General features: G+C 43.7%; 1 protein-coding gene across 7 annotated transcripts in view; it reads left to right on the forward strand.

Moving 5' to 3' along the window:
* Window positions 1-14,339, forward strand: part of PALM2AKAP2 (PALM2 and AKAP2 fusion) — a 264,841-nt gene that overhangs the window by 235,881 nt on the left and 14,621 nt on the right. For all 7 annotated transcript variants that reach the window (XM_027710346.2, XM_027710335.2, XM_027710336.2 and 4 more), the window contains one exon: window positions 5,580-7,959. In XM_027710346.2, the coding sequence (XP_027566147.1) occupies window positions 5,580-7,959 (2,380 nt within the window). The remainder of the gene's footprint in view (window positions 1-5,579; window positions 7,960-14,339) is intronic.

The following is a 14,339-nucleotide window of genomic DNA, read 5'->3' on the forward strand; positions in this document are numbered from 1 at the left end:
ACCACTTAGAAAATGCCACACAGCAAACTGTCCAAGTAACCACATCTCTTATTACTGTCTGTATTCCAAAAGAGCCCTTCACTGCTTCTTAGGGGGAAGTAGTATGAAATTGCATTGATTTTTAGAATGTACCCTTGTGATTTCTGAAGAGCTTAGGAGACAAGCCAGCGTTCCATAAAAAAAAAATTGTACTGTCTGGCTACCTCAAAATAGTCACTGAAGAGCATAGAGAGCTGCTTATGGAGAATGTCATTGTGACACTCAACACTTACACATTTCAGTTACCAGAAATGGTTTTGGTCTGTGTATTGAAGACACTGTGTAATGCACAGTGTAATGCACCTATTCCTCTGAGAGGAACAGGTTTTGCTTTTTGTGTGTAAATAGGATTATGACTGGAACTATTCAAGGTAGTGCCAGCACGTGCCTTAACATATCTTAAATTCAAAATTTGACTACAGGATTTGAGGATTTATTTTTCTCTGAAACTTGAATTTTATTTCATTAAGTGAAAACTTGTAATTTTTCCGGACAAAACTTTCCATAGTAGTTTGAAAACCCTTAGGTGTCAGTATAAAATACAGTGTGAAAAAAGGAGACCTTTTTACATAGGAACAAGGCAACACTTTGAGTTTGTATTTGGGTTTGATTTTCTTTTAATGAAGATTAATGGTTTCTGTAGGGAATGTCAATAGAAATCCCCTTTCTTTCCTTGAACTCTGCATCATCATCTATATCCCTGTTTTTGCCTCAGTTCTGGGATCTTCTGAACCTTTTTTTTTTTAGCTACTGCTTTCTCTTAGCTCCCCTCAACAGAAAATTTCCAAAACACAAAGACTTTGGCCTGTGTCTTCAGACTGCTTTCTGCAAAGGCTTCCACTGGTGCATTCTTGTCCCTCCAGTGACGAGGGAGGATTACCACATTTTTGGAGGTGAATGGGGTGGCAGCTGCCCCATGAGAGCCTTCCGTGGGAGGGATGAAGGAAGCGCACGAGCCGTTGTGAGACGGGAGCTGCCACAGAGGTTTGGGCTGCCTTTCCCATCTGGGATGGGGTGGGATGATGGCTCCTGTATGAGCACCTGTTGTGTGGCGGAGAAAATGAGCTGTGATGGATGGGTGCTACCACCTCATACAACTCTAGGCTTTTCTTGATGGTTACGATTTGCAACACCATGTCTTACCATCCTTCTACAGAAAATGACTTCTCTAAAGCCATACTTGCTGTCACAAGCAAGCATGGAGAAATATCTGTGTTGGCTAGGAGTTTTGTCCCTGGACCAGAGGGCTGTCTAGAAGCACAGATGTGCAGTTGATTTTTGTATCTTTGTAGTGTTTGAGATTGGCTCCATCTGTTACGCAGGTGGTGACTGGTGACCAAAGGGTGAGATGAATGAAAGCAGCTGCTCTCTTGAAGGTTTGCCAGAGTCAGCCTCCTAACAAATCCATCATTTGGTTCCTTCTCATTTGCAAAGAGAGGCAGGCCAAGACAGTAGGTGGAGAGGGATAAGATGGTTGACATCATCAAGGACTTATGGATTAGCCAGTCAGCCACATGCAAATGTGGTTTTAGTACTAAAACTGCTTGAGGTATGGTCGGCCCAAGAGTCAGATCCAAGAGCAGAGGGGATAGGGTTGAACAAAACACTGGTTCAGTGCCCAGGTAGTGGGAGGAGAAGCAGATGAAATACAGGACATCTTCAAAAGAAGATGAAAGCTGAAGAAATGGAAGGTTGACAATGCAAATGAAGCCAGGAGACCAACAATATCAAAAACTGTCCTGAAACTTGGCTGGAGTGATTGTAGGATCGTGCAATGAGGAAGCTGTTTTAGATTCTTAAACCATAAAACTTCTCAGTTGTTTTCTCTTTTCCTCTCCGTCCTCACCACAACCACTGTTGCTTCGGAAGAATGTTGATGTGGCTCAGAAGGATTGCCTCCCCCTTGTTTCCGTAGGCATTTTGTGTTGCATCAAACAAAGGAAGGCACTGGCAGTAGGTTTGCTGGGTCTTGCTAGTAGCACACCCACATTTTTTTCCTTCTAAAAGAATTGATTTCCCAAACACTTACACTTTTGTAGATGAAGAATTCAGCCAAAGAGAAAATATGCTAATAATTTTCTAAGCTGCTAATAAGTGTGGTTTAGTAAAGTGCAGCAGCATTGTAGAAGTGACTCTAATTACCCCGTTGCATTGACTTAAACAGAAATGAATGCACATTCAGAGGTTGTGTAAATGTAACAGCAACTTCTGGAAAATCTGGGTCTAGATGAGCAGTTTAAAGGAATCTCTGTGAATGCTGTATTGCTGACTACAGTTAGGATTGAATGCAGCCCATTTCCCATTCACAGGTCTTTGTAATGGTGCAGGCTTTGAAAAGCCTCCTCCCTGTAGGCGGCAAATACAAAGCTGCTGGTGTGGGGGGTTTGTCGCTGAGGAGCAAAAGCGGTCCCCTCCAAAGCTCGCCTGCTTCTGCCAAACAGCTGAGGCAGGGGGTCTGTGTGTGTCCCACCGCCCTCCTCCTCCAAGCCTCCTCCCATGCACGGTGTCGGTGTCGTCATCCTGAGGTGCCATTCTCCCACACCCAGCCAGTTATCCTGAGCAGGCTCTGTGGCCTGGGCTGTCTTGAAAAGTTTTTTTTTTTATCAGCTGCTTTCATCCTTAGTTATCTCAGTTCTGTTCTAAAAGTAATTAGAATCAGCAGATTGACTCTGCTCTTACAGGAGTGCTTGGAGCATACTCTCATTGCCATGACCTCACAAAGCTGTCCCCAGATTCTGCCGGAATGTGTTGAGGAAGAAAATTGTGTGAGTTCTTAATCGTATTTTTTCCTCTCCTAGCATTCCTCACTGGATTCTATGCCATTCCAGGAGCCCTTCTTCATGCTCAGTTGCTAATTTCTAGCAAAGAAAGCCTCCTCCAATGAGTAGCAAATGTTTCCTCAGAGCTTTTACTGCATAATTGTCTGTTTTGCTACATAATTACATGTGCCACACTAATTGCAGAGACACATACTCTTTCAGAGTTACATGCCATCACAAATGCGTGCCCTGATTAGACAGTTCTGTGCGTGTGCCTTATTTGTGAGCTATGGATTGCAGCTATGATGAGAGGATAGGCTCTTACTGGCTAAGAGATTTAAGTAGAACACTGTACCTGTGGTTCTGTCATCTAATTTGAATATCCAGGTGTGGTGTGATCCGCAGTGGTTCATACATTAAAGCAGTGATGGAAGTAGACATGCTTTAGTGAATGCAGTCTCTGGGACCACCAGGGCTATATTCCCAGCTCCATGAGTGGAGGTACCAGAAGCACGGGAACAGGGGACCCTTTTAGTCTGGTTTGGCTCTTCAGGTAGATGTGCTTCAGTGGCAGCAGTGCCACTGATTTTCTGTGTCCATTGACGATATGTTCCTGTGGCTGCAGAGGACACATAGTTACCTACCAATATCATTAGTGGCTTTGATCAGTTTAGTTAGAAGCAAATATTAGCAGGAGCATAATTGCGTACCCATGGTTTGTGTAACAGAGGACAGCCATCGGTCTTGCACTTTGCACACGCTGCTCCAGGAACCAACATACTCCTTTTTGCACCCGCGAGTCAAGAAGGGAAGATTTAAACCCAGATATCAAACAGACATTGCAGTCTTAATCCAGTCACCTGAGTACTGGTTGTGTCGGTGGAGCCTTGCCAGCAGATCAAGTGCAATTCTTGCCCTTTCAGGTTAAAAGAAACCGTATCTATGATTTTTTTCATTCCTTCTGTGCCCACCTGAAAAAGTAAGGACTTTTTATATTTGTTCTGTATTTGTTTGCAGAACATCTACTTTCTTGAATATATCTTTAATAGGACTAAAGAAGAAAATGGCCACATTTAGATATTTAAATGACGAAAAATACAATATGCTTTAAGAAAAGTGCTTCTAGAGACCTTTGCTGGAGTATTTCTGAGTTCAACAGAAAGTGAAGAAGTGAAGCAAGCAGAACCAGTAAAGTGTGTCGAGTAAAATATGTAGACAAAAGCAGATTGATTGTTTTTAAAGATTTTTCCAATGTTTAAGGACCATTAAGAAGAGACTTATCTAGTGGCTGAAGCCAGCAGTGTCTTCAAACGTGTACAACTACATAATTAGACAGAAAGATCTTCAGAGTGTTTTTAGAAAGAGCTCTTCCGGCTGACTGCCTGTAATTCTTTAAGGTGTGTCAAATGCATTTGACTGCCTATGTAAATCCAGCAGCAATGTGATTGTTCAGGTCACTGGTAAGTGCCATTGTGCTCCTTGTTGATCATCTTCTGCTGCAGTGTGTATTAATAGCATGCTGGATAAGGGACAGCAGGGGGCGGGGGTGACTAGCAGACAATGGTGCCCTTGTTGGTGGCCACTGAGTTCACAGGGTTTGATCATTGCCATTTGCTTTCCAAGCCCATGCCTCACACATAGAAACACACATAGAAAGGGAAACAGAGACCTCAGATACCATATTTCTGTTTTAAAAAGTTAGTCAAAGTAAATAGATGTGTCACTTTTGGTTTTCATGATGTAGGAAGTTAGCAAGAGTTAGCAAGTTCTTTTTGAAGAATGATGTTTAAAATTTCCTTTTCTTTGGGTGTTTTCTTTTTTTTTTTTCCTTTTTGCAATATAGAATTATTGAGGAATTAATTGGTATGTTGCCAATGGAATTGGAAGTTCCTTCAGACTTTACTCACAGAAGTTCATTAGGCTGCTTGACCAGTAAAATCTGACTGTACCTGAACATAGTGTTTCTTTCAGTAACCTCCTTGTAAGCAGAGGCAACACATCAGGGAGAAATATTAATCCAGTGCATCTGCGCTGCAGATCAAAGAAGTGGGAGGGAGGAGACCATGACTCTGGTCCCTGTCATGCTCCTTGTGGTGATCTTCATGCCATGGGAGTTGCAGATGCTTCCTGTCTCTCAGGTCCAGTTGTGTGTGGGTTGCCGTGTGGGCTGGAGAAAGACCCCATGTCTCTTCAACACCATGTAATTCTACCCTGTGTTTGATGACCAGGATTGAGCCACTGAAAAAATGAGCATTCCCTGCCACATCCTTTTTCCAAACTTGATATGAATCACTTTCCTGCACATAAGCATCTGTTTCTGCAAAGCAGGGGCAGTAATACTTTTCATCTGTAGAAGCATTATGAGATTTCCTTTAGGTGTGGAAAGCATTTTTAAAATACCAAGATCATAGGTCTTGTGTGCTGCATGTGCAAATCCTTGAAAAGTCTAAACTGCCAAGTCAGTATTAACTTAGAAATCCAGAGCTCAGTCCTAGTCACATATCAAGATGCAGGCATGAAAAAATGACTAAGTGAGGATGGTAAGCAGATGGGAGATCCTTAAATGAAAGTTTGTTGTTGTTTTAATACCTTTTCCAGTTTATGGTATGATAAATTCTGTTTTTTGTGTTAATAGTTTGCCTTGCTTTTTCACATTCTGAGGGAATGCCTTAATCTCAAGTTTAAGAAGTGCTAGGATTTGGTTTTCAGATCGTGTTTACCTCCCAAAAAATTGGGTGAGTTTTTTTAGGACTTCATCATAGTTTTGTTCTCTTATTTTAGAAATCTTCCAGAATCCCTGAGGATGACATCCGGTTGAGAAAAAACAGAGACCAAAACTGTGCCAATTTCTTGGAGCCAGCTACTGTGCTTGCTACAAAGGAAGAGAAAATGGAAATTGAAGTTCCAGTTTCTGAACACAAAAGCATCACCACAGTGGCTTCACCACACCCCGTAGACAATCCAACCCACTTTTTTTCCTCTGCTGCCAGCCGCAATGGACTTAAGGAAAGGCACGAATCTCTGGACAGTGAAGTTGCTAAGGAGATCAGATACCTAGATGAAGTGCTGGAAGCAAATTGCTGCGATTCTGCTGCAGATAGTACCTTTAATGGGACATCCTCCCCTGAACCAAGTGCAATCTCCATTATGGATGGCTCAGGAGCATCTGCTACTGTCAGTAAAGATTCAGGACCCAGTGAAAGGGAAGAAAATGTAGCTGACAAGCAGGCAGCCTTGGAAGTTGAGGCATGTGAAGCTAGCATAACAGATGAGAACCTGAAATCTAATGGCCATTCCTTGGGTGGACTGAAAGAAGACACTAGGGAGAGTCTGAAGGTGCCAGGAAGTCCCACTTCTTCAAACAGTTCTAGAAGATCCTCTAAGGACGGAGAAACAACTCTTACAACCCTTAAGAAAGAGGCAAAGTTTGAACTGCGAGCCTTCCATGAAGACAAAAAGCCCTCAAAGCTCTTTGAAGATGAGGAAGAAAAGGAAAAATACAGAGTCCGCAAAGTGAGACAATCGGAAGAAATGATGGAACTTGAAAAGGAAAGAAGGGAACTCATTAAGAGCCAGGCTGTCAAGAAGAACCCCAACATTGCTGCCAAATGGTGGAACCCTCCTCAAGAGAAGCCCCTGGAGGATCAACTGGATGAAGATCATCTGGAATCTCACAAGAAGTACAAGGAGCGCAAGGAGAGACAGCAGCAGCAAGGTGCAACACCAGCATCCCCCAAACAGGTCAGCTGCTCCTTTGTAGCCCCAGAGTCAGTCAATATCAAAAAAGAGGATATCGTCACTGAGCAAATTGACTTCTCAGCTGCCAGAAAGCAGTTCCAGCTGATGGAGCATTCAGGTCCATCTCAGGGTCAGGCCCCACCGAGGCGGTCAGGAACACCCAAGATGTTCTCCATCAAACCCTTCTACAAAAGCCTCAATTCTCCATATGTGGACAAGCCGATGTCCTCTGTGACAAGACCTGTTGTCTGTGGGCAAACAGAAGGTAACAATGTCCCAGTTGTCAAAGCGCAGAAAGTCTCCTGTGCCTCGGAAGATGACAAAAGTGCCCAGACTACTGTGGCTGACACGGCAAGAGAGCTACCATGCAGTGATAGCCCCAGAGCTGGACCAGCCTCAAAACTGTGGACAGAGGATGGAGAATTCATGAGTGCAAGAGCGGTCTTCACAGTGGTGAAAGATGATGGACAAGGAATTCTAGACCACTTCCCAAAGTCAGGCAGCACCTCTTCCCCTCCAGAGGAGCTTGACTCAGGTTTGGATGATTTGTCTGTTAGGTCTCAGGATACCACTGTCTTGGAGACCCTTTCTAATGACTTCAGCATGGATAACATAAGCGACAGTGGTGCCTCCAATGAGACCATGAGCGCCCTGCAGGAAAGTTTGCTGGCAGATTTCTCCCTGCCGCAGACCCCACAGGCCGACACTCCAGCAGAGAGTAGGAGTGAAGGCATCTCCAAGTCTTTCAGTGACCCAGGCTGTGAATCCCCCTCCTCTGCCTTGGCAGACTCCATGCTGATGGATGACCAGCTGGAGTACCAGGCTGGCCTTCTTGTTCAAAACGCCATCCAACAAGCCATAGCTGAGCAGGAGGATAAAGGAAACTGCGAGGAAGAAGAAATACCAGCAGAGAAAGAGATCTCAGTCCAAGAGCAGCCAGCCACCACTGGGCCAGCTCCAGCCTCCAAGGAGCATCAGAACCCAATGTTTGAGCCACCCCAGGTGTCTTCACCAGTTCAAGAAAAAAGGGACACCATACCAAAGACTTCAAAAGAGGAAGACTCAGGACTCAGAGAAGGGAAGAATTCGCAGCAGTCACCCATGTACTCAGCCAGCCAGCCGTTCCTTGTGGAGGAAGGCAAACATGAAGTTAGCTATTTCAGCAAGTATTCAGAGGCAGCTGAGCTTAGGAGCACGGCCTCCATCCTGGCCACGCAGGAGCCTGAAGTGACCGTAGGCCCTTTCAAGTTACGGTCAAGGAAACAGCGAACTTTGTCGATGATAGAAGAAGAGATCAGAGCTGCCCAGGAGCGAGAAGAGGAGCTGAAGAGGCAGCGGCAAGGTCTGCAAATGGCACCAGGCCCTGTTACAAAGAGTGTACCACCCATGCCCACCAGAACCGTGTCTTACAAAACTGCACCAGGTAAGTGCCCAAAGTGTTAAAGTGAAATGTGACTGAAGGGTCAGGTATGGTTTAATTTTATGTCATTTTTGAATGAAAACATTGTTTTGCAGGGTGTGGGAGGGTCATGACTTCGTCTGCCAGGAAATTGCAGGCAGGAGGACTGCATAGGACAGCCTTGCAGTTCAAGAGCACACCTGTGGAAGGCTCTGTTTTTTCACAAATGTAGTGCAGTATTAACTTAGAGATGCTGATAATTATTACTAAACACTGTGCTCTATTCATCCCCTGCCACACTGATTGTAGGATGACATGTCTATCCCTGTGCTGCTAAGACCACTCACTGTAGTTTAAGATCATCTCAGGGAAGGACAGCAACAGTCTTTGCAGCTGTATGGCTATTTGAAAGACAAACATACAAGGCCTTTCTTAACCGGCTTTCTGTTCTCTTGCATGTCATTAAGGAAGTGCAAATGTAGTGGAGATTCACAGATTTTGAGGTTTTGAATTGGATTTCTTTTTCTGTGTATTTTGCTTTCTGTTTTCAGGTCTTTCTTGGCCTTAATGAACTTTGTTTTGTAGAATGATCTCCAGAGTCATGAGTTGCCATGTATTTCAGTTGGTGTCATTCACTACTGAATTAAACAGGCATCACAAGCAAAGTACCTAATAGAGTCAGAAGTCCTCCTCTGACTGATCAGTTTCTGAGTTCTTGTGGGGACATTCATTGCAGTTGAGCATATCTCTTTTCCCCTTCTCAAGAAATAAAATCAAGCACTCATGCCTTCTTAATATAATACAGAAAAAAAAAATATAAAAACCCACATACCAGGCTTCTTACTATGTAGTGATTTTTATAAGCATATACCTACATACGCTTTGCAAGTACTTAAGAGGTTTATTAACAGTGATCGTTGTGAAGAAGTATTCATTTTACTCAGAGTATTTAGATTGTGTCCTTACTTCCACTGGTGTAAACATGAGCTAGTGGTGGTCATTTTCTTTTGAAAGTCATGGCAAGCCTGAGTAAGATCTGGATTTACTTCATTACCCGTATGATTGTGAACTTGGAATGTTATGGAACACATAAATAGCTAATACTTGGTTTTGTTTCTTCTGCAAAGGGGATTATTTTAATCTGTGGGTTTTGCCAAAAAATGTAGCAGATATCAATCCTTTCTTTGGAGTGCTATTGTTATTACTCCTACAGAACAGCATTTTTAATAGGAACCACTTCTAAACTGAGGTGTTCTGAGCAATATCTGACAAGATGTGAGATATAGGGCACCACAGACGTCAGCCAGGAGGACTCATTGCGTAAAGGTGTGTTCGTGACCTCTCTCAAAAACAGCATCATCTGTAGCTGAAAGTGCTCAAAATGATATGATTGTGTTTTACTCACAGGTGGTGTTGGAAGTACTGCTGGCACTAATGCTTGTTTTAATGGAACATCTGGGAAAACAGTGTACTTCTGCTTTCTCTACACAACAAGGCATTTACTTTGTGTCTGTAAAAATGTTTGTCATAAGCTATGTTCTAGAGAAAATGATAAACTTCTGTTTATAATGAATCATTCCAGACAGTTTCCCTTAAAATGTCCAACTGCCACACGTTCAAGAAAGAAAATCGAATCTATTAGCCAATGACTCAAGCTACTGCATTTTGCAGCTGGTGACAAGGCAAAGAAGTAATTTCTAGGAAAAGATGAATATGTGGCAATGTTTAAGAATGTCATTGATCAAAAAAAACCACAAAGAGCATTGCCAAAGTCATTCTTAAATTTTCTGCTTTAAGTACTTTCTGAGCAGCAGATGTGTTCAGCATAGCTCTCAGCTGGAGTACATCAGCTCAGCACCCTTAGTGTTTCAGGGTGTGTAACCTCATCTCATCTCATCCTTGCTGTCCCTTTAGCCAGCTGAACTGCAGTTAAAGCTTGCAGGCGCCCTTAAAAATAGGGAGGAGGAATACCATGCAATCCCTTGCAAGATTGCAGCCACTTTACTTCTAATATTTACAGGATCTTTTAAATATTTGCAAAAACAGAGGCGAAATGTAATTCATCAGAGGCAAAAAAGTCTGGCTGTAAAGCTGAATTGCAGCCAGTTACAGAGGTGATTTACAGAGCAAAAAAAAAAACCTGCTTCTGGTGGACACAGTAAGGATTATGCTGTAGAATGTGTCTGGTACTGTGTAGTGGGTTGACCTTGGTCTGATGCCAGGTACCTGTTAAAGCCACTCTCCCTCTGCAACTGGACAGAGGAAAGAAAAAAAACAGCTAAGGATTCATGAGTTGAGATAACAGCTGGGAGAGGTCAGTCCTTGATGGACCTCTCCAGCATGAGTCCATCCCTCAGGCAGCATCTCTTCCCAAACAGCTGTCCCGTGGGTCACTCCTCCATGGGGTGCAGTCCTTCATGAATGAGCTGACCTGATGTGGGTCCCCCCACAGGGGCCGCAAGTGCTACCCAGGAAAACCTGCTCCAGTGTGGGCTTCCCTCTCCACGGGCCGCAGGTCTCCGGCAGGACCCTGCTCCATCTTGGGGCTCCCGTGGGGTCACAGCCTCCTTGGGATATCCACTTGCTCCAGCATGAGCTCCCCTATGGGCTGCAGGTGGGTCTCTGCACCCCGATGGTCCTCCATGGGCTGCAGGGGCACAGCTGCTCCACCATGGTCTGCACCACGGGCTGCAGGGCCTCAGATCTGGTGCCTGGAGCACCTCCTGCCCCTCCTTCTGCACTGACCTTGGTGTCTGCATTGTTGTTCCCATGTTCTCACTCCACTCTTCCCAGGTTGGAATTCTTTCTGCACCACAACTTTTTGTTCTTAAATACGTTATCACAGAGGTGTTACTGTTACTCCTGATTGGCTTGGCCTTGGCCAGCAGCAGGAAGTCTGTCCTGGAGCCGGCTGGCATTGGCCACAGGGGCAGCTTCTGGCAGCTTCTAACAGAAGCCACTCCTGTAACCACCCCCCCCCACCAAAACCCAGCCACAGAAACCCACTACATACTGTAAAATGAATATCTAGTTTCACAAAGAAAAATAACAGTAACACTACTACTACTACTAATAAAAAAGAAACAGAAGTACTTTCATCAGCAAATTATCTTTCTGAAAGAAAGAATTGGCACTTTTAACATCAAGATGCCTCAGCAGAAAGGGATTAAGTGGTCAAGTCTAAATTTGAAAAATCTATTTCTAAACCTTTAAGTGGGGAAGTGTAAAGTCACCAGAACTCTTTTGAGGAGGTATAATTAACTTAATTAGCAATGGCCTTACAATGAGGTTGGTTTTAGCTGGTGGTCTGGGCACAGTAGCTTTACTAGGACTCCAGGTGTTCCGTGGTTATTTATTACTCCTGCTGCTCTTCACTGCTGTGGATATGGATACTTAGGTGGATAACAGAAATGCCAACCACAAAAAAGGACTGCAGTGAACTGCATTGTAATTTTACTGAAATGTGGAAGATTAACACCATTCGTGTTGGTGTATGTATGAAGTAACTTGTAATTATTTTAGATAGCAAACAGGCTGGTTTTACTCACTGTGACAATACAACTTTCCTACGGCTGACCGTAGCACTCAATTTGTCTGCCAACCACCCAGCACAGTCCAAAAGGTCTTCCAGTAATAAACCTCTGTAGTGCTAACAAGTGTCCTTCCAAGTTGTTTGGGGTGATTTGAAGCAACCTTTTAACCCACCTCAGTTCACTCGGTCAAGACACAGGGTAATTTCAGTGGAATGTGCACACAGGACAAGACTTGTCCAGAGTACTTCTGGAAAGGTAAAGATGAAGAACCTATGCAAATTCTTTCACAAAATGTTGGATTTCCTGAGTGAGAAAACTCAAGAAAAAGCAAGAAAGTGTCTGAGTATGGCTACATGGATAGTCTTCATGGGTCCCAAAATATTTATGGAGCTCTATTTAAATTTGATAGTTTCCTGTATTGCTTTGCTGCAGCTTCTGCTGCACTTGGCACGGCACAAGCAGCTGCATAGCAAGCCAGTGGTTTCCTCCTACAGTGTATAGATGGTACAGCATCTCTCCTGGGCAGAGCAGTTGGGGCTGTCTGATAGTTTATTTGAGCAGGATGATGAGAGTGTGACACAAGAGGATTCAGCATAAGTTTGGTGATGTAATTCCCATGTTCCTTTTATTAGGAGTAATTTAGACTATGAAGAACTTGTATCTAACTTTCTGTAGTGCCTGGGTCTAGGTAATCCTGTTCATCAGAGGAGGTGTGAAAATCATTACATGAGAGGTCTTGGTTTGGTGAAGGCTTTTCAGTTGGAGAGAAACCCTTTGTGAATCTTGCTGTCTCATGATGAGGTATAGGGAAATTGCTCACACAAGAAGCTTACGCCTAGGAGAAGCTTTGGGAAGCTGTCACGTCTGCCTTTTCGGTGCTTATTACTAAAGTGTTTCCAGGCGAGGCAGAAGGCACGTTGCACTCCCTGCATTCATATGCAGGCACTCAGACCCACTTGCACACCCATCAAGGAGAGCTGCCCACCAATTAGTCATCCTCTGTTGTCCTCAGCCCTCACTAAATGAGCTAATTTCAGTGGGTGGTGTAAGCCAAGTGGGAGAGTGGCAACTTAGAGATGCAAGCAATCAGATACCTTTAAATTTTAGCTAACTGTTGCCTCCAAATAGTGAGGGACGTCTGTGTGTTGTCTTTTTCTTTCTTTTACCTACTTTCTTATCCTGCGTGGCAGCTGTGGAACTTAAGCCTTTGTCAGAAGAGCCTCTTCAGCCTGAAAACTATTTTTCACTTCTGTTTTTCAGTGATAAGTACCTACACTAAGGAAGCTTCTCAGGTTCAACCGTAGCCTGAAATTACTTTTTGTATAGTGGGAGGAGAGGCAGAAACTTTGGGGCAAGATATTTTTAATATTTGTGACCATTGCAAAATTTTTAATGCCTTGTATGCTTGTAAAGAATAAGGACCAGGTATAATACATATGCACTAACTCCTTTTTAAAATCAGAATTTTGAGAAAGGCTAGAGCAGAAATGTTTATGGGAAATACTGTTTCCTTACCCCCCTTTATAGGCACCGGTAAGAAAAAAAGCAAAGTTCATCATTCTCTTCAAGGATTCCTCTGGAGTGCTCATCAGTCATCCCGTGAGCACTTCCAGGAGTGCCTTAACAGCATACAAACCCAGCTCATTTGTCATTTGCTCTTTTATTCCTTCTGTAGTGGAGAATGTCTGTGAAGTGAAAGGATCTTTGAGAGGTTCTTTATTTAATGTTTGTGTGTTTGTGCTTTTGCCTATTTGTGTTGCTCACCTGGTGTTCAAGAAGAGCAAAGAAGCCCACCTTTCACCTTAAATGGCTCCATATTGCCAGAGGGACCTTTTCTTTTGTCTACTTCAGCTGTCCCCTGACTCCAGCACAGACCGGTTTCCTGAAGCAATCTATCTTGCTGAAGTGTCTTAATTTGAAAAGTTTTCTTTGCTATACAGATGTCTTAAAAAATGGCAACAATATCTGTAAGTAAACAGTAAACGTGTACATGTAGATTTGGGATGCTAGAGCCTTTTATTTTATATATGTATCCATACATGTGTACATATACATACAGTGTATGCATATACAATATATAAGTATACATATAATAAAAAGGTTCGACTCAGTGATTTTGGAGGTCTTTTCCAACACTAATGATTCTGTGAATATATGAATATGACAATTGATAGGCCTTCCAGCCAGGGGCAGTGGATCTCCTTGGAGATACCCTCTTTATAAAATGTAGATCCCCAAAGGTGATGTGGAGCGGAAGGAGCTCTTTTCAGCCATTAGGCTTGTCCGTGAGTCTGAGCATCCTGTGATGTGCCTACATCCCTAGGGGAAAGCAGAAGTTGGGCAGACATCTGAGAACTCTTATTCTTTTTGCACTACTTGCATGCATCTAAGGCCATTGCTAGTGTAAGAATGAAGTAATACAGGAAGATGTCTGACCCTCAGTCAGGCCTTTTATTTTCACCACACTTTTTTATCCTCTGGACCTCACTGGCAAGGTGACAGTAGTTTTTTTTCTCTCCTGTGGAGCAGTCACAGATGGGTGCAGCGGGGCAGCTCAGGACCTGCTGTTGGCCTCTGCTTTGGCAGCGTAACTCCTGGTTGTCTGTGGAGCAAGACAACCTGATGCAACCCAGAGAAGAACCTGGGCCCACAGAAACCCCCCCTCCACTCTCTGGTAGGGTGATACAAGGAGGATGAATTCCCAACCTCATCCCTGCACTGCCCAGCTTAAGATAAGCCTGTAGCGAGAAACTGGTCATGCTGGGTTTTCCAACACTGATCAGAAATGAAACTAGCCTGGCCAGGAGATTTCTTGTAAAAACACCTCTGCAGTGTCTACTCAGATTTCACTTCTTCCTTCAAGAATAAATG

Source organism: Pipra filicauda, unplaced genomic scaffold, assembly GCF_003945595.2.
Source record: "Pipra filicauda isolate LSUMZ 115617 unplaced genomic scaffold, ASM394559v2 scaffold71_size5581439_pilon, whole genome shotgun sequence".
NCBI lineage: Eukaryota > Metazoa > Chordata > Aves > Passeriformes > Pipridae > Pipra > Pipra filicauda.